The sequence below is a fragment of the Scyliorhinus torazame genome, chromosome 8, assembly GCF_047496885.1.
Source record: "Scyliorhinus torazame isolate Kashiwa2021f chromosome 8, sScyTor2.1, whole genome shotgun sequence".
NCBI lineage: Eukaryota > Metazoa > Chordata > Chondrichthyes > Carcharhiniformes > Scyliorhinidae > Scyliorhinus > Scyliorhinus torazame.
This window is the reverse complement of record NC_092714.1, coordinates 217,817,114-217,840,653: the sequence shown is the minus strand read 5'-3', so window position 1 is coordinate 217,840,653 and position 23,540 is coordinate 217,817,114. Positions and strand designations below refer to the sequence as shown.

Here is a 23,540-nt window from a genome sequence, read left to right as displayed (position 1 = left end):
ATAAAATCAAATGTGGATTTTTGTTCATTTATTCACATCACACTCAGAAGATTGTACCAGCTGTGTGATTCGGTCCTTAATAAAGTGTCATTTGGACGAAGAAATCATCGCTACCTCAGTTTACTAATATGCCTCGAATTCGATTCAATCTTCGTCCCCCATGTTATTTCTTCATTATGATTATATCTGTTATTCTTTTATGTGTGACACAGATCTGTTTTTAAGGCATTTATCACTTCCTGTTCTGCAAGTTTCTAAAAACAGCCACATGACTTTGGAAAACCTTGGGCTGGATTCTCCGTTGGCGGGATCTTCCATTTTGCCGGCAGCGCAATCACACCGGCGGATTTCCCGAGGGCATGGGGGTGCCCACAATGGGAGACGCTATTGGCCTGCTGCCCGGGAGAAGAATGCTGCAGCCGGCGGGAGCATGCCACAGCAGAACTCCACAGCGGTGGGACAGAGAACTCCATCTATAACAGATCAGTCAGCTAGAAACGTTTTCACTGGGCATGATCCAAGGTCCACGGTGCGCCGGAGAAGCAGCCCACCAAAGCGCAGAGTTCTCGGCACTGCAAGCGCCAGGAAACACACAGCTAAACGCGCTCGCTCGCAGACTTCGTTCCCTTCTGGGAGAATTGCGTCCTCTGAATCACAGGATTGTTACGGTGCAGAAGGAAGTCATTCTGCCCATTGTGTCTGCACCAGCTCTCCAAATGAGCATTATGACTCAGTACCATTTTCCTGCCTTTTCCCTATATCCTTGCACATTGTTTATATTCACATAATCATCTAATGCCCTCTTGAATACCTCAATTGAACCTGCCTCCACCATACTACCAGGTAGTGCATTCCGGACCCGATCCACTCGCTGTGATTTTTCTCACATCGCATTTGCTTCTTTTGCAAATCACTTCAAATCTATGTCCCCTCATTCTCAATCCTTTTATGAGCGGGAACAGTTTCCTCTTAGCTACTCTGTCCTGCCCCTTATGATTTTGAATGCCTCTGTCAGGTCTCCTCTCAGCCTTCTTCTCTCCAAAGAGAACTGTCCCAACTCCTTCAATCTGTCCCCACAACTGAAATTTCTCACTCTGGAACCATTCTTCTAAACCTCTTCTGCCAATGTGTTCACATCCTTCGTATTGTGTGGCCCCCAGAATTGTACAGAGTACACCAGCTGAGGCCTAACGAGCTCTCTTCACCTGTTCAGCCACCTTCAATGATCTATGCACCTATGCACCCAGGATTCTGCTGCATCATCTTATTTTATACTGTCAGTCCATGTTCTTTCTACCAAAATACATCACCTCACACTTCTCTGCATCGAACTGCATATCCCACCTATCTGCCCAATCCACCAACTTGAATTTTATGCTCTACACTGTGGTGCACACAGTTTACAATGTTTCCAAGTTTTGTATATTCCACAAACTTTGAAATTGTTCCCTGGACACCAAGATCTAGATCATTAATATATATCAGGAAAACTATTATTGACCGCCTGGGAACTCCACTCCAAATCTTGTCCACTCAGAAAAATATTAATATTGTCCATTACTCTCTGCTTCCGATTATTCAGCCTATTTTGTAGTCACGTTGCTACTGCCCATTTTATTCCATGAGCTATAACCTTTCTCACAAGTCTGTTGTATGGTACTGTATCAAACGCCTCCTGAAAATCCATGTACACCACAGCAACATCATTGCTTTCTCTGTTACTTCTTCAAAAAACTCCAGCAAATTTGTTAAACATGATTTTTCCATTAGAAATCCACGCTGTCTCAGCTAATCAACCCACATTTTCCAACATGACGACTAATACTGTCCTGAAAAATTGTTTCTAGACGTTTTCATGGAATTTACAGTACAGAAGGAGGCCATTGAGTCTGCATCGGCTCTTGGAAGGAGCACCCTAGCCAACCGCACACCTCCACCCTATCCCCATAACCCAGTAACCCCACCCAACACTAAGGACAATTTTGGACACTAAGGGCAATTTAGCATGGCCAATCCACCTAACCTGCACATCTTTGGACTGTGGGAGGAAACCCCACAACCCAAAGATGTGCAGGGTAGGTGGATTGACCACGCTAAATTGCCACTTAATTGGAAAAAAAATTGGGTATCCTAAATTTAAAATAAAAAGCTTTCACTCCAGAAGTTCACTTCCTAGGTCTGACTGCTGTCTGTCTTTTAAATAGGAGTGCCTTTACAGGTCTGCCAGGTGGCTTTTTAAATTGCCTGGCAGAGAGAGAGAGAGAGAGGGACAGATTTCTAGCTGCCTCCTGGCAGAATCTCTTGCAGAATTCAGGACAAAATGGAGCTTTTCACATGGTCTGCCTTGTTTCTGGAAGATTCTGAATGGCTACAATCACATACAGCTACAAGAGATGGCTCAGAATTTCAGATTCACCGATTGGCTGCTTGCCACGTCTATCAAACGGACAGCATGGACTCTGCCACAGAACCCAAAGGGGATGCCCTGGCTAGTCCATTAGACCAGGGGTGTTTTAGGTTTGCAGCAGCTAGCAAGAAGATTGTAGAATAAAGACAGCAAGCACAGGAATTAAAAAGGTAACACAGAGCAGACAATAGTATCCTAACACCATAAAGGACATGGTATCCCTGAACCTCTTTTCCACCAGGTCAGTCCAGGGCTCGTTCGGTGATTTCTGTGGGATCACTCAATCATCAGCCCACTGTGCATTTGAGAGGTCACTGTATGTTCGGGCCTCTGACTTCATCCACGTTGGCCTAAACCAGCCCACCAAGATGCCCGGGCTGCAGGATTTGCTGTGATCATCAAGATGCCTCAGGTCCAGTGGGCCATTAAGGGGACAGATGTGGATTTGAGAGTACCATGGATCTTGGAATGCCCTTCATCAGTCAGAAAGGGTTTGTTCCACTCCCTGAATGTCCAACATGTCTGCTACCACCATTATCCTGGTCAGTAAGTACACTGCCTATTTGTGTCTCTGGCCGTCTCTTCCTTGTAAGAAAATGATTAGTCCTCTTGACTAGCTTGCGAGCAGCTAAAAAATGGAAGAAGCTCTCCTCCATGATTTGGCGACAAATGCAAGGGCACTTGATATCAAGTGTACATGCAGGGCTGAGGACCTGCTCCTTGCTGTCGCTTTTGGCGAGAAGACTGCACACAACCTCATTTTCGTCTCATTTAAAAGGCGGCAGAGGCCACCATTCTCAAGAAAAATTTCGCAAGCTTCTCCCGCAATTGGGACCACTGCAGGAATGCCACAATTGATCGCCCCGTGACCCAACCGACATTCAGCCGCAACCCACCCGTGGGTAGTAACCTGAAATTTGAAAACCCTGGCGTAGGCAATTTTCACTGAAATCCCCCGTTTGACTTTCAACATGTGCAAAGATATCCTGTTATGGTTATACTTCCGTTATACATTGTTCCGTCTCATGAGTCCTGTCAAGTAATATCTCAAATCAGCATCTTCTAATATTTTGCAGTTACCCCTCCCTCAGCTCTCTGCACTTGCATCAAAGCTCTGTATAATGCAATATTTGCCTGCTGATTCTTGACTTCGTCTTTGAAATGAAAAGTAAATAATTCATAATGCTACCTCATCAAGTACAACATTTTCACAAAATCATGTGGTTTACCAAAATAAGGTAACATTGCGCAATCTTTACATTCTTTCTGAAATGTCTTTCATTAACTCAGTTTTCACTTTATGTGGTGCAACACATCTTGCATCAGAATTGATTTCTATAACCGAATCAACAATGGCTATATCTAAAACTTATACCCAAAACAACTAATAGCCACAATATTAATGTGCTGGGACACACAACCAAAAAACACGGTTTGAAATCTAGTCTTCATTGGCACTCATTCTTCAATTCATCCCAGGGTGAAGACCAAACTAATTTTAAGAGGCATAAGCAACATTCTCCCTCTACAACCAATCAAACATACTTTCTGCTCAGCTGACCAAGGAATAGCTCTGTCACTCTGTGGAAATCTGGATATCTCACTTCCTTAGTCATAATTTGATATGTTGGGGGGAGGAACTGGGAGAAAAAATGTATCCAAAGTGCAGTAGATGCTGCATCCCATTTAATACCAAACAATTGAGATGTTTTGGGAATATGGGGGGCGATTCGTCGAGCCCCGTGCCGGAGAATCGGAGCACCCGCGCCACAATGCTCCGACACCGGCACGTGATTCTCCGAGGTGCGGAGAATCGGCGCCATTCGCGCCGGCGGGTTTCGCATGCCGCGGTAGCGGGCTGCTGGAATAGGCGGGGCCACCGATTGTCCGGCCCGGATGGGCCGAGCGGCCGCTCCGACACCTCAAAGTCCCGCCAGCGCCATTCACCCCTGGTCGCTGCTGGCGGGAACTCTGGGGGATGCTTGGGGGGGGTGCGATTTGTGGGGGAGGAAGGGGGGCTCCCTCACCGGGTGGGTGGGGGGGGGCTTCGATGGTGTCTGGCCTGCGATCGGGGCCCACCAATCGGCGGGCCGGCCTCTCCCCCCCCAGGCCTACTTCCCGGCGTGGCCGGCCCCTGGACACCGACCCCATGTTGGGTCGGGGTCGGCGCGCGTAAGAAGTTCCCCGCGCATGCGCAGGATGTTGCGGCCCAACTGCGCATGCGCAGGATTGAGCTGGCCCAACTTCACATGCGCGGGTTGGTATGGCGCCCATTTGGCGACGCGTACGGAGGCTGGAGCGGCGTGAAATGCTCCAGCACCGTGCTGGTCCCCTGTGGGGGCCAGAATAGTTTGTGCCCGGGCCCTGTTCCCACCCTGAAACACGACAGCGTTCACAACGGCGCAGACACTTGGCTGCCATATCGGAGAATCACCCCCAGGATGACAGAATTTGTTTGAGGGACTTCTCAGTCAATTCTCGTGCTTAATCACAAATATGTATAAGGGCCACAAGTCAAAAAAGACTTAAACATTAAATAGGCTCCATTTAATTCGGCTGAGTTAATCAATTCTATTTTATACTTTTTTTTTTAAATGGCCAAAATCAACTACAACCAAATAAAAATATTTCTAAATATCCTTTTATGGTTTGAAAAATAATTCAATGAAAATTAATACCATGGAGTTTCAGCATCAATAAATAAAAATATAAAATATATAAACGTAAATAATGTACAGATCATTGCATCTGAATACAATATTTTATTTTACATTTTTAGACCATTAAACTGTTGCAACACCCAAGTACAACTTGTTTTTGCAGGACGTTAACCAAGATATTTTCTTCTGCCTGAAGAACAGACACAATCAACATGTTTGTCAAACCATTGGGGATTATGATCCATGTTCGGGAAGAGATTAGAAAAACGCTGGGACAACATATTTCTTCCTTGCTCCGAGTGTCTGCTGTAAATGCTATTTTTAAACCTCAGAATCGTTTTGGTGATTCCATCAGAAGTTGACATCTGCTTTTGTCAGCACAGACCTTGCAGAAATCCTGCAATCATTCAAGTGTCTTTAATGTGGATAAAAGGTTTCTGTTGAACAAGAACTCTTTGAAAAGCGCTTACAGTCCTTCTCAAATTGGTTTCATCTAATTTCTGGGCAATTGTGTGCACTTGTAGTAGAACAATACTTTTTACAACACAAAATTCACTTCAAATGGAGAAATGCTACAAAACGGTAGTTAACTTTTAGACCTAAAAGATCTATGCCGTTCCCAATTTATTCAGATAAATGGGCCATTCCTGTTGCAATGAGATCTGTTGTTAAATTCCAGATTCCATGGCAGTGCGTGAGCTATCCAGTTGGGCTAGATGTTCGCAGCGGGGAAGCTCCAAGTTTTTTTTTTTGCCCTATATATACACCTGTTTGATTTTGGGAGGTCACTTGAGAAACTGGTCGACTGCAATGGACAAAACCAGGAGATTCATCATAAAAATAAGATTGCTTTAACACTGAGCTGTGGTGGGCCTCTTGTACATTAGTATCTATAACTTATGTAATTCCTATGGGGCACTGTATGTCAGGCTGCCGATGATTTTAAAGATGATCAGTTATCCATTGCCTTTGTCACCAAGGCAATGCCCCTCTGAAGATCTTTTGCGGTGGCAAAGTGGTATTGCCACTGGACTAGTAATCCAGAGACCCAGGGTAATGCTCCAGGAATCCCGGTTCAAGTCCCAACATAACAGACAGGGACATTTGAATTCAATAAAAATATGGAACTAATAATGATCTGAAGGCATTGTCAGTTGTCATAAAAACCCATCTGCTTCACTAGTGCCCTTCAGGGAAGGAAATTTTCCATCCTTAGCTGGTCTGGCCTGCAGGTGACTTCAGACCCAGAGCAATGTGATTGACTCTTAAACGCCTTCTGAAATGGTCTATCAAGTCAGCACATGAGCACAGTGGTTAACACTGCTGCCTCACAGCATCAGGGTTCAGTTCCAATCTCGGATGACTGTGTGGAGTTTGCACCTTCTCCCCTTGTCTGCGTGGGTTTTGTCCTGGAGCTCCAGTTTCCCCCCACATCCAAAGATGTGCAGGTGAGGTTAAGGGGTTATTGGGACAGGGTGGGGGAATTGGCATGGGTGGAGTGCTCTTCATAGGGTCAATGCAGACTCAGTGGGCCGAATGGCCACCTTCAGCGGTCTAGGGATTCTATGCATTTTTCTTTTTCTATAACTTTAGAGTATCCAATTATTATTTTTTTGAATTAAGGGGCATTTAGCATGGCCGATCCACCGACCCGACACATCTTTTGGGTTATCGGGGTGAGACCCATGCAGACACAGGGAGAATGTGCAAACTCCACACGGACAGTGACCCAGGGCCAGGATCGAACCTGGGACCTCGCCGCTGTGAGGCAGCAGTGCTAAACACTGCACCATCATGCTGCCCTTTAGGGGGGTGGGAGGGATTCTATGAAGCCACTCAAGGGCAATTTCGGATGTGCAATAAATGCTGACACAGTCAGAGACTCCCACATCCCATGAAAAAATTAAAACAAAAATCAGTGTGCATTCAATACTTTGAACATTTTAATTCAAAGGACTTTACCAACAGAACAAAAGTCAACCATTAAAGGCAGATGTGAAATGAAAGAGCTGAAATCTCAAAATTTACTTTTGCTATTCATTGCTTTCCAGCATTGAAATGACAAATAAAAATAACATTATGATTTAAAATGTAATTGCTACTGCCATTTTGAGTCAGCTAAAAAACTAGGAAACCAATGTGCATGAAATACCACCAGCAATTCATCTTCCACTACACTCAGCAGAAAGCCAGTTCTGCCAGCTGGTATCGACCTCTTAACTGCAAACCCGCCTTTAATATCAGTCAGCCTCTGGCCGAATAGACATCTGGAAGGTATTATTCAACACACTACATCAGAAATCATTTACATAATAACATGCAAGTATTTTATCAGCTTTTTAAGAAACGTCTTCAGAACAAATGGTGTTGATACCTTTTGTACATTGTGCATCGAGGTTCCCTGTGTTTTTACAAGCAGCTTGACCATTGTTTCCCATTTCTCCTGGGTCCCGGCATTCCTGGCAGTCACTGCAAACTTTACTTGCTTTGAGGGGATCTGCATTGAGCGGGCTGCATACAAGGTGCCATCTGTCCCCACCTTGAAGTCAGGGTCACTGCTTCCATACTGAATTCCCAGATTCCCAGCACAGTCATCAAATTTCACTGGAAAAGGAGGTGAAAAAAAGGACACATGAAGCTGATGCGACATGATTGGCACACAGCAAGAAAGACAATCAAACAGAAGTCGGAGACATTTAATTCCAAGCAGTACGTTTTTGATCTTAAACTGCCTGTCAAGGAAATGATCTAACAGCCCTTATTGAAACACATTTGACCTTTCAGGCAGACTGTATTGTATCTCTGTCCCATGAGATCTTGGACCAGAAGCTTCTCTTCCTTCAAAAAAATACATTCGCTACAGTATCAATGAATGGAAATATCTATTCCTCATAAACTGCAAAGAATGCATTTCTCAGTCCACTTTATCCCCACATCCTTAGCAACAGGGATATAGTGCAGTTGAACACGTGGCTAAAGAACTGGTGCAGGAGGGAGGGCTTCACTTTTTTGGATCACTGGGATGTCTTCCAGGGAAGGTGGGGCCTGTACAAGAAGGACGGATTACACATGAACGGGAGGGGCACCAATATCCTGGCTGGGAGGTTTGCTAGTATGGTTCGGGTGGATTTAAACTAATTTGGAGTCAGGACAGTAAGCCAGCAAGTGTAGAGACTGTGGATGAGCATGGTAGCAGGGTCAGGCTGGCTAAGAGGAAGGATAGGCTGGGGGAGGTCGAACTCAGTGGGACTGGAGGTCTGGAGTGTATCTGCTTCAATGCACGAAGTATAACAGGTAAAATAGATGAACTTAAAACCTTGATTTACGCGCGGAACTTGGATGTGGTTGCTGTAAAGGAGACTTGGTTAAAGGGGCAGGGCTGGCAGCTAAATATTCCAGGATATAGGTGTTTTAGGCGAGACAGGGAGGAAGGTAAAAGAGGTGGGGGAGTTGCAATACTAGTTAGGGAAGATATTACAGCTATACATGTGAGGACACCATGGAAAAATCAGGTAACGAGGCAGTGTGGGTAGAGCTCAGAAACAGGAAGCGGGCAGTCACTATGATGGGAGTGTACTCCAGGCCTCCCAATAGCCCACGGAAGTCGAGGAACAGGTATGCAAGCAGATTCTGGATAGATATAGAAATAATAGGGTTGTTGTAGTAGGAGACTTTAATTTTCCTCATATTGACTGGAAATCCTTTGGGGCTAGGGGTCTGGATGGAATTTGTTAAGTGTGTCCAAGAAGGTTTCTTGGAACAATATATGCATAGTCCGACGAGAGAGGGGATTTTATTGGACCTAGCTGATGATACTAAGATTGCAGGAGTTGCGGATAGTGATTAAGATTGTCAGAGAACACAACAGGATATAGATAGGCTGCAAAATTGGGTGGAGTATTGATAGATGTAATTAAACCCGGACAAATGCGAGGTGATGCATTTTGGTAGATCCAATTCAGGTGGGAGTTATAAAATAAATGGCAGAATCATCAGGAGCATAGAGACACAGAGAGATCTGGGCGTGCAGGTCCACAGATCCTTAAAAGTGGCAGCACAGGTGGAAATGGTGGTAAAGAACGCATCTGGACTTGCCTTCATAGGACGAGGTATCGAGTATAAAAGATCGAAAATTATGTTACAATTATATCAAACGTTGGTTAGGCCACATTTGGAATCCTGTGTCCAATTCTGGTCACTGCACTACCAGAAGGATGTGGAGGCTTTGGAGAGAGGTCAGAAAAAGTTTACCAGAATGTTGCCTGGTATGGACGGCATTAGCTATGAGGAGTGATTGGATAAACTGGGATTGTTCTCCCTAGAGAGACGGAGGCTGAGGGGCAACCTGATGGTTTATAAAATTATTAGGGATATAGATAGGGTTAACAGTCGGAGACTTTTTTCCCGGGGCGGAAATGATAATCACAAGGGGGCACAAGTTCAAAGTGAGGGGGGAAAGGTTAATTGGAGACGTGCGGGGAAAGTTTTTTTACACAGAGGGCAGTGATGGCCAGGAATGCACTGCCTAGTGTGGTGAGGCAGATACGTTAGCGACTTTTAAGACTTATCTGGATAGGCACATGAACAGATTGGGTATAGAAGGATATAGGCGGGTGGTCTAGATAGGACGCGTGATCGGCGCAAGCTTGGAGGGCCGAAGGGCCTTTTCCTGTGCTGTATTGTTCTTTGTTCTATCCTTACTTAGATGTGTGAGTTGCATGAAAGAAATCTCCCAGTCAGTTAAGGGAAGTTGCTTCCATTTACTGTTTAAACAGTTCCATTACCAAAGATGAATGAATTAGACAAGGGATGCATCACTATCCTAAATTAATTAAACCTGACTTGTTAAATATACTTAAGAAGGGATGTAACAAATTCACATTAATCAGGTACATAGTTAAAGACACCACACATCTGTACTTTCAATATAATATAACAACTGATTTACAAAGGCTTTCATCTTTAATCAGCCCTTTTCGGATTAACATGACAATAAGTTCAATTATTGAATCATTGGACGAGAATCTCAAATGCAGTCTCATCTCTTCTGAAGTTAGGTTTTAACTATTTCCTGCTGATTTGACAGAAAAAGCTCTATTGGTAACAGATGAATGTGAAAGATAAGACATAGCCCTGGGAATGATGCAATGAAGTGACCTACAGTCACTGTTGTTACGGTGAAGGCCTATTGCTTTCTGAGGCATTGACTGAATTGATGAAACAACCATTGATATACTGAGATTAGTCAGCACAGTGCTGGCATGGATTAAAGATGTGAGCTGAAGCTTAATATTATGCATTCAGTTTGCTAATTCTGGCATTTTAAGGTCTCACTTTGATCGCTTTTGTAAACCTCCGGGCAACATTTTAGCAATATTGCCCACACAATATTGAAATGCTGCATATTCAGCTAAAGAACATCACTACATTTGGGCTAATGACCAATGTCAAGTTTTCTCCCTGCCAGATCAGCTCAGTCTTTTGCTCTCTGGATGTCATGATACCCCTTCCTTACCCTTGCCCTATGCTATTTTATCAACCTCAAATCAATCCCAAATCAGTTCCCTTCAATGTGAACATTTGCTCTGGCTCATCTTTACAAAAAGGTGAACAAACATTTCATTGTCTTTACATCTGTACTTTTTAAGGTTATAAAAGCTGGTGTTAATTCTCAAATATTCCATGGCAATTAAAGTTCTGGCCTAAACCATATCACTAGTATGGGTTACTGCATGGCCACCTCTTTGTAATGTCACTGTACATATGCTATGTACACAGGGACTATGTACACCACTTTAATGAATCACCTTCCTTGACCTTGGGCATCTCAAAAATCTTGGACAAGTCCTGGCATCATCATACCTGCTGCATTCACAGCTTTCTAGTTTCTTTCAAAATCACCATCTGCGCTGCTGTTGATGGCTCATCTATTTTTCCTGTTAATTTATGGTTCCCTGTGCTTTGTTAACTCTCCTGTTCCATTTCTTCTTCAAATCAATGACCTCCTGTTAACCATCTCTAGCAACTCATTACTGGTGCATCCGTTTATCTATTTCCTCTAAACTACACATCCTGAAAATGATTAATTTCTAATCTCTCATTAGCTGAATCACATCTTGAGGATTTCAGTTCCTGGGTCAGGACCCCAGTGTCATTACGACTTCTGGGTCCCAGCCCTGTATTGATGGGAGAATGCGCATCCGACACAATTTTTGGATGCAAATCTCCTCATTTTCAATAAATCGTGTTTACGGCCCAATTAGTAGCGGTGAAGGTGGGAGGCAGGCAGGATCAGGAGAGAAGTAGACCTGATTTAATGGACAAGCGGCATACATTGCTGAGGCTGCTATTCATCCAGCTAATGAAGGCTGAAGTAGTGCGAGGACAGTGGGCAGAGCGGACCAAGTCAGCCCGCCTGTACTTCTGATGAATCACTCTAGGTTATGCTGGTAATGGTTACAGCCCACAGGTACATTTTCTTTCCAGTGGTCACGGGAGGCTACCATGACTGATCAAGAGGGACATGGCTGGAGGAGGTCAACAAGGCCAGCAGTAGAAAAGAGTTGCAAAGAACCTGAGTGCATTATCCTAAATGCATCATTGAGTCTGGCAGGGAGTAACGAGAGAGACAGAGCTGGTATGCCTCCCAGTCAACAGTTATCAGGGTGCTAGGGAGTGGAGCATCCTGAGGGCACACAGAATGCTGTTCACCATGGGAGTGATACACCATCAATAATACGCGACGAGTGATGAACGTAACTGAGGCTTTAATACACTCAACAGCAAGCCTCCTGCCTCTGGACCCGAACTGGGTCGGAGGTGGAGACTTGCCACCTTTATACATAAGCCCGAGGGTAGGAGCCACAGGCGGAGCCAGCCTGGCCAAGCCCAGGCATGCACAAGCATGCACAGTACAATACAATTAATAGAATGCAATAACGTGGTTTACCACATTCACCCCCGGCGGGGTTGAAGTGGTCTTAAAGGTCAAGTCTGTCAGGGGCCTTGACCTTCCGTCGTGATTGCCTCAGTCCCGACTATGCTGTGGGCGCTGGCGTCGAGACCTGCGCGTCCGGGAGCATGCTGTCTTCTTCTTCTTCACCCAGATGTTGAATTGGCAAAGGGGGGGGCGGTGTATGGGCGGAGGTGGTGTTGCGTGATGCTGGTGGGCCCGTGGGTGTCAGCTCGTGAGGGAGGTGGGTAGGGGTGGGGGAAGACGGTGTAGGGAGGGGGGGTAGTAGTGATGGTTGCCGGGGAACCTGCAGGTGCCAAATCCCGAAGGGGATTGTGTCCTGCTGCCCGTCCTGGTGTGCCACGTAGGCATATTGGGGGTTTGCATGGAGGAGCAGGACCTTCTCGACGAGGGGGTTGGTTTTATGGCTTCTAGCATGTTTCCGGAGAAGGACAGGCCCTGGGACTGCCAGCCAGGACGGGAGCGAGACCCCTGAGGTGGACTTCCTAGGGAAGGCAAACATACTCTCGTGAGGAGTCTCGTTAGTGGCTGTACATAGGAGCTACCGGATGGACTGGAGCGCATCGGGGAGGACCTTCTGCCAGTGGGAGACTGGGAGATTTGTTGACTGTAGGGCCAGAAGGACGGCTTTCCAGACCGTCGCGTTCTCCCTCTCCACCTGTCCTTTTCCCCGGGGGTTATAGCTGGTCGTCCTCCTGAAGGCGATGCCTTTGCTGAGCAGGAACTGACGCAACTCGTCGCTCATAAAGGAGGAGCCCCAATCACTGTGGATGTAGGCAGGGAACCCGAACAGGGTGAAAAGACTGTGCAGGGTCTTGATAACGGAGGCAGAGGTCATGTCAGGGCATGGGATGGCGAATGGGAATCTGGAGTACTCGCCAACGATGTTGAGGAAGTACACGTTACAGTCAATGGAGGGGAGGGGCCCTTTGAAGTCCATGCTGAGGCGCTCAAAGGGGCAGGAGGCCTTTACCATATGTGCTCTGTCTGGCCGATCGAAGTGCGGTTTGCACTCCGTGCAGAGCTGGCAGTCCCTGGTCACGGACCTGACCTCCTTGATGGAGTAAGGCAGGTTGCGAGCCTTGATGAAGTGGAAAAAACGGGTGAGCCCCTGGTGACAGAGGTCGGAGTCGGTCTTCTTGTGCGCTGGCACATGTACCGCGGGAGAGGGCATCTGGGGGCTCATTGAGTTTCCCAGGTCAATACAAGATATCGTAGCTGTAGGTGGAGAGCTCGATCCTCCACCTCAGAATCTTGTCATTCTTGATCTTGCCCTGCTGTGTGTTATTGAACATGAAAGCAACCGACCGTTGGTCAGTGAGGAGAGTGAATCGCCTGCCGGCCAGGTAATGCCTCCAATGTCTCACAGCTTCTATGATGGCTTGGGCTTCCTTTTCGACGGAGGAGTGTAGAATTTCAGAGGCATGGAGGGTACGGGAGAAGAAAGCCACGGGCCTGCCCGCCTGGTTGAGGGTAACGGCCAGAGCACAGTCCAACGCATCGCTCTCCACTTGGAATGGGATGGACTCGTCCACAGCGTGCATCGTGGCTTTGGCAATACCTGCCTTGATGCGATTGAGGGCCAGTCGGGCCTCAGCCGACCGGGGGAAAAATGGTGGATTTGATCAGTGGACGGGCCTCATCCGCATAATTGGGGAGCCACTGGGCATAGTACGAGAAGAATCCCAGGCATCTCTTCAGGGCCTTGGGGCAGTGGGGAAGGGGGAGTTCCAGGAGGGGTCGGGCCCTAGGACTCCGTGTTCCACGACGTAGCCGAGGATGGCTAGGCGGGTTGTGCGGAAGACACATTTCTCTCGATTATAGGTTAGATTCAGGGGTTTAGCGGTGTGGAGGAAGCGGCGGAGGTTCTCGTCATGGTCCTGCTGGTCATGGCCGCAGATGGTGATGTTGTCTAGGTCCGGGAACGTGGCCCGCAGCCCGTACTGGTCAACCATTCGGTCCATTTCCCTTTGGAAGACGGAGACCCCGGTGGTGACGCCAAAGAGGAAGTGGTAGAGGCGGCCATTTGCCTCGAAGGCAGTGTGTTGGCGGTCCTCCGGGCGAATCGGGAGCTGGTGGTACGCGGACTTCAAGTCGACTGTAGAGAAGACTCGATACTGCGCAATCTGATTGACCGTGTCAGATATGCGGGGGAGGGGGTACGCACAGAGCTGCGTGTACCGGTTAATGGTCTGGCTAAAATTGATGACCATCCGGTGCTTCTCCCCATTCTTGCCGACCACCACTTGGGCTTTCCAGGGGCTATTACTAGCCTCAATGATCCCCTCTCACAGGAGTCGCTGGACCTCCGACCTGATAAAGGCCCTGTCCTGGGCACTGGAGCGTCTGCTTCTGGTAGCGACGGGCTTACAGTCCGGGGTGAGGTTTGCGAAGAGGGAAGGTGGGGCGACCGTAAGTGTCGCGAGGCTACAGACGGTGAGGGGGGGCAGGGGTCCGTCGAACTTTAAGGTAAGGCTCTGGAGATGGCACTGGAAGTCGAGCCCCAGTAATAGGGCAGCGCAGAGATGGGGGAGGACGTAGAGCCTAAAGTTAGTGTACTATACGCCTTGTACAGTATGGGTCGCGACACAGTACCCCCGGATTTCTACTGCGTGGGATCCGGAAGCCAGAGAGATTTTCTGGGTCGCGGGTATGATGGGGAGGGAGCAGCGCCTTACCGTATCTGGGTGTATGAAGCTGTCTGTGCTCCCGGAGTCGAAAAGGCAGGCCATTGATCCGGACGGTCATTGTGGACTTCGCGAGGTGGTGCAGCCAGGACTAGTCGAGTGTGACGGAGGCGAGTGTCGGAAGGCGGTCGGTAGGCCGGTTGCAGGTAGCGCGGCCAGCGTACGGTCGGGTGAGCTGGGTTCCCGGGAGGCTGTGGAGTGGTCCCAAGATGACGGCCCCCATGAGTCGCGCATGGCTGGTGGCATCTGTTATGGCATCCAAAATGGCGGCCCCATGGGTCGCACATGGCTGATATCAGCGGCGATGGCATCCAAGATGGCGGCCCCCGTGGGTCATACGTGTTGGCCGAAATTAAAGATGGCGGCGCCCATGGGTCGCACATTGCGGGTGGCATGGCAGCTGGGCGTGGCCCCGATCGGCAGCAGGCAGCGCTGCTGGGCCTAGAAGATTTAGGGGGTGATTGGGCCTGGCAGGCTTTTGCGAAGTGGCCCTTCTTCCCACAGCCATTACAAGTTGCGTTCCGTGTCGGGCAGCGCTGTTTGGGGTGATTACCCTCGCCGCAGAAGTAGCACCTCGGGCCTCCGGCGTTGGTGGGCTGCGGCGCGGCGCAGGCTGGTGTCGCACCCGGGTCGGTTGATGGCTGCGCCCACGAGGCCAATGAGGGTGCCGCGCGGTCGGAGGTGTAGGCCCCCATGTTCTGGGAGGCCACCTCCAGCGAGTTGGAGTGTAGGCCCCCATGTCTCTGGGAGGCCGAGTGTCCCCCTTCTAGTAATCGCTGGCAGATATAGTTAGAGTTCATGCCCGCGACATAAGCGTCCCTGATCAGCAGCTCCGTGTGCTGGGTAGCCGATATCGCCCGCCAATCACAGTTCCAGCAAAGGACGCGCAAGGCACATAGGAATTCCGCGAGTGATTCCCCAAGGCGTTGCCGTCTCGTGGCGAGGAGATGCCTAGCGTATACCTGGTTAACAGATTTCACGTATTGTCCTTTTAGCAGTCTTATTGCTTCCGCATAGGAGGGGGCGGCCCTGATGAGGGGAAAGACTCTTGGGCTCACCCGTGCGTGGAGGACCTGCTTCTTCTGGAGGTTTGTGAGGTCTTCGTTGAAGGATGCGAGGGACGCCTGAAAGCAGCTTAGCCAGTGTTCAAACGTTTCTGTAGCATCGGCTGCCTGTGAGTCCAGCTCCAAACGATCAGGCTTGAGTGATGAGTTCATCTTTAGGAGTTTAGTGTATTAAATTGATACACCATCAATAACACACGACGAGTGATGCTTTAATACACTAAACAGCAAGCCTCCTGCCTCTGGACCCGAACTGGGTCAGAGGCGGAGACTTGCCACCGTTATACATAAGCCCGAGGGTAGGAGCCACAGGCGGAGCCAGCCTGGCCAAGCGCTGGCATGCACAAGCATGCACAATACAATACAATACATATAATGCAATAACGTGGTTTACCACAGCGAGATTGTTGTGCTGTAGTGCCTCCCTGACACACTGACATAGGTCGCGTAGGCCAGAGCCCAAGTGATGCTGGACAGGGGGCTGGGGTACAGTCTGTAATGCCGCCAGTGATTGAAAGCCTAAATGCAGAGAGGGAGGCCTAGCACTAAAGTCATTGTTCTTCACTTTTCAGGCAAAATGAGAGAGGAACATCAATGAAGCAGAGAGGACATACCTGGAAGGAAGGAAGGTGCAGATTGTGGTCCTCACACGCTTCAAGGAGTAGGTATTTCAAATGGCAAGGATGTCACCCACAGGAGACAAAGAAATTAGGTTTCACTACAGGGAGAGTGAAACCATTCTAACATCTCGAGCTTCAAGGGATGCATGCCAATGCTCCCTTATGTCTCCCACAGGGTCATCTTCGGGGGCCAACAGTCTCTGCGTAGGCAGCAATTACCAACAGAATCGGAGGATGAAAGCACCTCGGAGATTGCATTGTCATATAAATTAACAGCACCCTCCACCAGCCCAGACACTTGCACCTCAGTCGGTCTGAGCGATCAGTACTGACAGTGGGGGGGATCCGCGGTCCCATTGCACCCATTTTCTGGTGCGGTGTGCCCCCGCCGGCAGCGGGATTCTCCGACCCGTAGCTGGTCAATGGGGTTTCCCATTGTGTGCACCCCCATACCGTTGGGAAATATGCGGGCGTGAGTGTGCTGTCGGCGAACTGGTTGATCCCGCTGATGGAGAAACCAGCCCAGTGGCTTTCACTTCCATGCTAAATCTTTCATTTCACCTCACCATTCCCTTTATGACGACCAAATCTTCTGGTTGAATATGGCCCTGGATTCTGGAAAGACTGCTCTAGGTAAACCTCTTGTAATTCTGGGAGGAAACAGGGAAAAGCTTTTCATTTGATGGGCAGCCTCTCTGCCTCATCTTCAGTCTGCAAGCTTCCTGTATCTGTCACAGTCTTTCTTCCCTGGGTCTCGACTGATTGATACTACTGTGGCCACTGTGCCTCGAAACATTCCTCTGGTGTTTCAACTGAACTCCAAATGTATCATCCTGCACACAAACCCGCATCCTTACATTTGCACTGTGTTGAAATCAGGAATAATTGCATCATCTTCTACTCACATTTCATTCTTTCCTGGGATCTCAAAAGCTGAGAATTATTCATTGCCTCTAACCTTCTCTTATTCCTACAAACTTCAAGCTTTTAAAATTGAAGGTTTGCAACCATATAATCACAACTTCTTGGAACACTGTTCCATCTTGAATACCCCCAATCTAGTGACTCTAGCCATCATTTCTAGGGTTACTCTGGCTGGCTATTTGTACTAAACATGGGCCGGGATTCTCCGGTATCCGGCGTGCAGGCCGTACCGGCGCCAAACAGTGGCGTGAACCACTCCGGCGTCGGGCCGCCCAGAAGGTGCAGAATCCTCCGCACCTTCCGGGGCTAGGTCGGCGGGATTGGCGCCTCGCCAACCGGCGCTGAAGGGACTTCGCCGGCTGGTGTGAGTTGGCTTATGTGCGGGAGCGCTGGCGTATTCTGGTGTGATCCTAGCGCATGCGCAGGGGGGTTCTTCTTCGCGCCGGCCATGGCAGACCCTTACTGCGGCCGGCGCGGAGGGAAAGAGTGCCCCCACGGCACAGACCCGCCCGCAGATTGATGGGCCCCAATCGCGGGCCAGGCCCCCCGGGCCAGATCCCCCCCCACTCCCCCCCCCCCCCCCCCCCACCCCCCGAGGACTCTGCAAGCCGCCCACAGAGCCAGGCCCCGCCGGTAAGGACCTTGTTTGATTTACACCGGCGGGACTGTCCAAAAACGGGCGGCCACTCGGCCCATCGCGGAGCGGAGGATCGCCGACGGGGGCCACTGCCAACGGTCCCCGACCGGCACGACGTGATTCCTGCCCCCGCCGAAAAACCGGTGCCGGAGAATCCTGCTGCCGGTGTCGGGGCGGGATTCACACCGCCCCCCCCCCCCCCCCGGCAATTCTCTGGCCCGGTAGGGGGTCGGAGAATCCCGCCCATGGTGTTCCAAGATTAAATATATAGTTCAACAACAACAAAGCCTTGGAGTGAAAATACTAACATAACTGCATCATTAAATTCATCCATTTAATGCACTCAATTATGTTTTTGTTGATAAGTTCACAAGACCTGCCGGTGGCGGCCATAGAGTGAGTGTTCGCACACAGAGTACTTCCTGCTTGAAGGCATTGGTTTTGGCCCCTTGGCCTCGAACATTGAGGAACTTTTGTGGAAACGTTGTGCAGAGAGTGGAGGGGGATTAGTTCTCCCTCGGCTGGGCATGTCTACGGGTTACCAAATTTGACAGAAGACAGTGAGAGCCCTGGATAAGGAGTTGGAGGAGACTTGTGGCGCAGCATCAATTGTAAAAATAGTGGAAGGGGAAGGGTCGTCTTCATCTGGAAAGCTGCCAATGAAGCAGTTAATGAGCTTCATTAAGGCCGAATTTCGGCAGCAGCGTTAAGAAATGCAGAGCGACTGGTCAAAAGCAATTGAGTGGGCAGTGACACCTCTTCGTGGGACTTTGGAGTGGGTGGAGAAAAGCCTGGAGGTGCAGGGGGCGATGATCCAGGAGGTGTAGAAGGCGGTGTCTGATCAGAGAGACCGGATTGTGATGCTGGAAGCAGAGATGGCGATCCTTCGGGGATGTGCAAGACTGCGAGCAATGTGGAGGCCCTGGAAAACAGATCCAGGTGGCAAAATCTGAGGATTGTGGACCAACCGGAGAGATTGGAGGGAACACATGCAACGGGCTACATCATGAGGTGCAGGTGAGATTGGTGGACGAGAAGGTCCTGGTCAAGGGCCCAGAGGTGGATTGGGCCCATGGGTCCCTGAGCCAGAGGCCAAGAGCGGGGGAGCTACTGTGGGTGGTTATTGTGCATATGCACAAGTTCCAGGACAAGGAAAAGATTCTCAGGTGGGCCAGAGCGCAGCAGGATTGCAATTGGGAAGGAAACCAAATTTTTATTCATGAGGACTTTGGTGCGGAGCTCAACAAGGGTAAGGCAATGTTGTATCGGTTCAAAATCCGGTTTGGGGTGCTCTACTTGGCCAGACTTTGGGACACTTTCGAGGGCCGGGAATCTTACTTTGGGATTCCGGCGGATGCAAATGATTTTATTAAGGAACATAAGCTGGGGGAAGGCTGAAAAAGAATCGTGGGTGGAAATTCTGGCTCTGTTGAATTTTGTTACCTGTTTCTGTTTGCCGATTGGGAAAGATTTTTGTACATTTTGTGTATTATTTTGTATTTTTGTATTGAAGTTAAATTGCTGTATTTTTCAGAGGGGGTGCCCTTTGGTATTGAGGGTATAGTTTTATATTGTATTGCACTCTGTTGGTTATACTCTTTGCAGTGCATGCGGGGTTATTGTGGGGGGGGTGGGCCGTGGGATGGCTCGCGACTGCTCGTTAGGGTGTCTATTTTCGGGTGATGTTCCTTGCGTTAGGTTGGGTGTGAGGTATGGGGGGTGTAGTATTATCATACATGAAAGTATTGTAAGGGTTAATGAAATATATACAGACATCCGCCAGAGGGAGCTATCCTAGAAGTCTATAAGGGATGACGCTTGTGGGACAGAAGGTTGGTGTTGATGGTAGGAGCAGGAGCTGGCTCGGAGGACTGAAGAGAATGAGAGAGCAAAAGAGTAGTTTATACTGTTCGATGTAAATGAATGTAGATGAGTATAGTGAGTGCAGTTTATGTGTGATCAATCAACTGTTTATTTCTCAGGGATAAGAGTCAGGGATAAATAGTTTTGTTGGTTTACAAGACTCGTTGTTCTCTGATCAACACTACACGTCGAAGCAATCCAGAAAGAGCAAGGCAGAGAACATCACAGCATCTCGAAATGTGAGTTATCTGTTACTCCGACAACTGTTGTATCCCTGATAAGTTCAGATTTTAGTCTTCATCTTCACCCCTTAGCCAGCCTGTACAGATCATTAATGAATGAGTCAACAGGTTCTCCTCGCTGCTGGACATGTTTATTAAACATAACCCTTTTCAGAATTCTGTTACTATTTAGGTTAAAATAAACATTGAATAATTTTAGTACTTCTTCGAATTTAGCAGAGGACTCGTTGATTCCTTATCGAACAATAATGTCGTCTGCTATTTGGCCGACAGAGTAAAAGTGTGTTTTCTGGTCCTACCCACTGATGGGAGCTTGCGGTTCCGTCGACGGTGGGCTCTCGATGGCAAGACGGGCGAGCCACACAAAACGTCATTTGTAACGGCGGGACCAGAAGATCTGAACCTCGACCAATGGCAAGACGTCTCTGCTGCCGGAAAACACACTGCGGAGGGGCTTTGTCTTCTTATCTAAGCCTGAAGCAATCGTGTGTCTCAGGGATCTTTTTCTCCAAAGTCTACAGTTAGGCCTTTGATAAGTTCAATTTGATCTGGGGCAGAATTTTATGCTCCCTCTCCCCCTATCCTGAAAAGTGGTTTCTGAGGCAGTGGGGAGCTGGAAATTCAATGGATGGAGTTCCCCCAAGAAACCATTTGCCCAAACCCAGATGCAATTTCATTCTTGGGGAGGCTGGACCTTGGGTGGGAAATCCACCTTTTCATCTATTTCCCCTTTCCCGCCCAGCCTCAATTTTTACGTTGGTGGGAGTGGGTGCAGATAGTGTGGGAAACTGGCAAGAAATTGTTCCCCCATCTCAGGCAGGAAGTGGGGGGCACCTCACTCTGAAGGTCCCCTCAGAGTTGGGATGTACTCCCCTCCAAGACATTGGAGCTCCGTGAACCTCTCCCCCCTCCCGCCCCGGCAACCCCTCTTCGCCGCGATCACCCACCATATACTTTTCTCTCTGCTGGATCGCCCTCTTCCTTTCTCTTTCTCTGATTTCATTGAACTCTTTGCAGGTTTATGCCTCTGTCCCTAATTTTTCAGTTTCCCCCTGCCCCATCACCTCCTCGGTCTCCAACGACTCCCTATATGATTTCTTCTGATCGTTTGACTATCCCTCGGAACCTTTCTCTAACCTCTCCCTCTATAGTCAACAATTCCCAGAACTACTAAACATGGCAGATGCAACAACAGCACAGATGCAGAGCTACTGTCACCAACATTCTAAAGTTCCCTTGCAATCGTTCTGCTCTCAATGAACTGGCTTCTGTTCACCTTCTTTTACCTCTGAAAACAAACTTAAGGTAGAGTGAAAACTATTCCAATCCTGCATCAGACTACACATGTAGCCATGCATCACAGTGGTGCATGATCAGCATTTTCCACACATCTCCAAATTGAAGTTACATTTGCATTAACAGTGGAAGCATTAGTCAGGATGAAAGGAAGCCTTAAATGCAGGAAAGAGTGTCAGTGGCATAATTTTCAAACCACAACCTTGCTTGCTCTTCCTGCCAAGCCATCCCACAATGTTAAAGGAAAATAATTATTCAATAAATGGGAGGGTACTGAGAGGAGTAGACAAAATGAGAGACCTTGGACTGAATGTCCACAGTTTCCTGAAGGTAGTAGGAAAGGTTAATAAAGTGGTTAAGAAGGCATATGTAATCCTTTCATTTATTAGCCGAGGCACAGAATATAGGAGCAGGGAGTTTATACTGGAACTATATAAAACATTAGTTCAGCCACAACTTGAGTAATGTGTGCAGTTCTGGTTACCTCAATATAAAAGGGGACGTAATCACATTAGGGAGAGTATAGAGAAGATTTACGAGGATGTTGCCAGGACTGGAAAATTGCAGCTGTGGGACGCGGTCTAACGGAAATGAAACAGAGTCCATGTCGACCGCGTTTAGCCGGGGATCGCCCTGCCAGGCTGCACTTAGTCCCATTTCCTATACGAGGAGCTTGGCTCGCCATCTGTAAACAGCAGCCCGATCTCGAGGCACCCAACGTGACCCCACAATACCCTAAATTTGCCTATAAAGGGGTCATCGAGCCCCCCACCATAAATGGCAGGGCACCCCTAAGCCCAAACCCCAGCATGGTCAAAATGCCACCCTGGCACATTGTAATGCCACCTGGGTGTTACCCTTCCATAGCCCCTGCCAGGCTAGCAGTGCTAGGCTGCCCAGCTAACAGAAGGAGTGCCAGGGTACCACCCTGCTCAGAGCTCAGCCACCCAAGGGCCCCCAATCTCCTTAGAGACACCACCATGCACAGGTATGCCTGGTCCACATTTGAGGAGACCAGTGCTATCCAGAGCTCGCTCGGGATCTCCAAGGCAAGGGGGCTAGATCCTGGGCCTGAGTAACTCCAGCGAGTGCATATTAAAGTGAGCCTGACTGAAACACTTTAACAGCAGATTAGCCCAAACTGGGTGCCGCCCATTGTGGGCGTAATCCAGATTGTTACCTCTCGCGAGATCCTGTTAGATCTCAGTACTATAGACCCCCTTATAGACCCCCTTAGGACTCACGAGGCATGGCGAGCCGGGTAAATCCTGGAAGAGGCCTCTCCCAGGATTTACCGGCCGCATCCCGTCCCGATTCTGCCATGATGCGGCCGGTAGATCGCGTCCAACAGGAAAAATTGGATTGGTGATGGTTATTCTCCTTGGAACAAAGGAGGCTGAGTGGAGATTTGATTGAGAGGTGAAAAATTATGAGGGGCATGGATAGAGTGGATGGGAAGGGCCTGTATACATTATCAGAGAGGTCAGTGACGAAAGGACATATATTTAAAATGCCCTCCCCTGATGAAGGAGCTGTGCTCCGAAAGCTAGTGGGCGGGATTCTCTCAGCCCGGGGCCAGGCCGGAAAATCGGCGCAACTGGTGCGAATTGCGTCACGGCGCCCCGCAGAGCGGAGAATCGCCGCCGTTGCCGCCGGTAAGGTTGGCACGGCGCCGGTCGCAGGCCGCGCTACGGGGCCCACCCGGCGATTCTCGGCCCGGGATAGGCCGAGCGGCCGTTAGAAAAAACCCAAGTCCCGCCGGTGCTGTTCTAATCTGCTCTAAGCCGTCGGGGACCTTGGCGTGGAAGGGTCCAGGGACGGCATGGGGGGGGAAGGGGTGTATCGATCCTGGGGGGGTGGCCTCCGTTGTGGCCTGGCCCGTGATCGAGGCCCACCAATTGGCTGGCCGGCCTCTTGGGCTGGGGCCCTCCTTTATTCTGTGCTGACCCCTTTAGCCCTTCACCATGTTGCGTTGGGGCCGGCGTGGAGAAGGGAGCCACTGCGCATGCGTGCGTTGGCACCGGTGCCACTGTGCATGCGCGGACCTCGCGGCGCCCAGTTGACATCGGGATCAGCAGCTGGAGCAGCGTGGGTCGCTCCACTGCCATGCTGGCCCCCTGTAGGGGCCAGAATTGTTGGTCCTGAGGCCATGGTGACGCCGTTGAGA

The 23,540-nt window shown here is 49.1% G+C and overlaps 1 protein-coding gene across 3 annotated transcripts in view; it reads right to left on the bottom strand.

Moving 5' to 3' along the window:
* Positions 1-23,540, bottom strand: part of LOC140428374 (cadherin-4-like) — a 1,038,564-nt gene that overhangs the window by 442,078 nt on the left and 572,946 nt on the right. For all 3 annotated transcript variants that reach the window (XM_072514764.1, XM_072514766.1, XM_072514765.1), the window contains one exon: positions 7,442-7,671. In XM_072514764.1, coding sequence (XP_072370865.1) covers positions 7,442-7,671 — 230 coding nt within the window. The remainder of the gene's footprint in view (positions 1-7,441; positions 7,672-23,540) is intronic.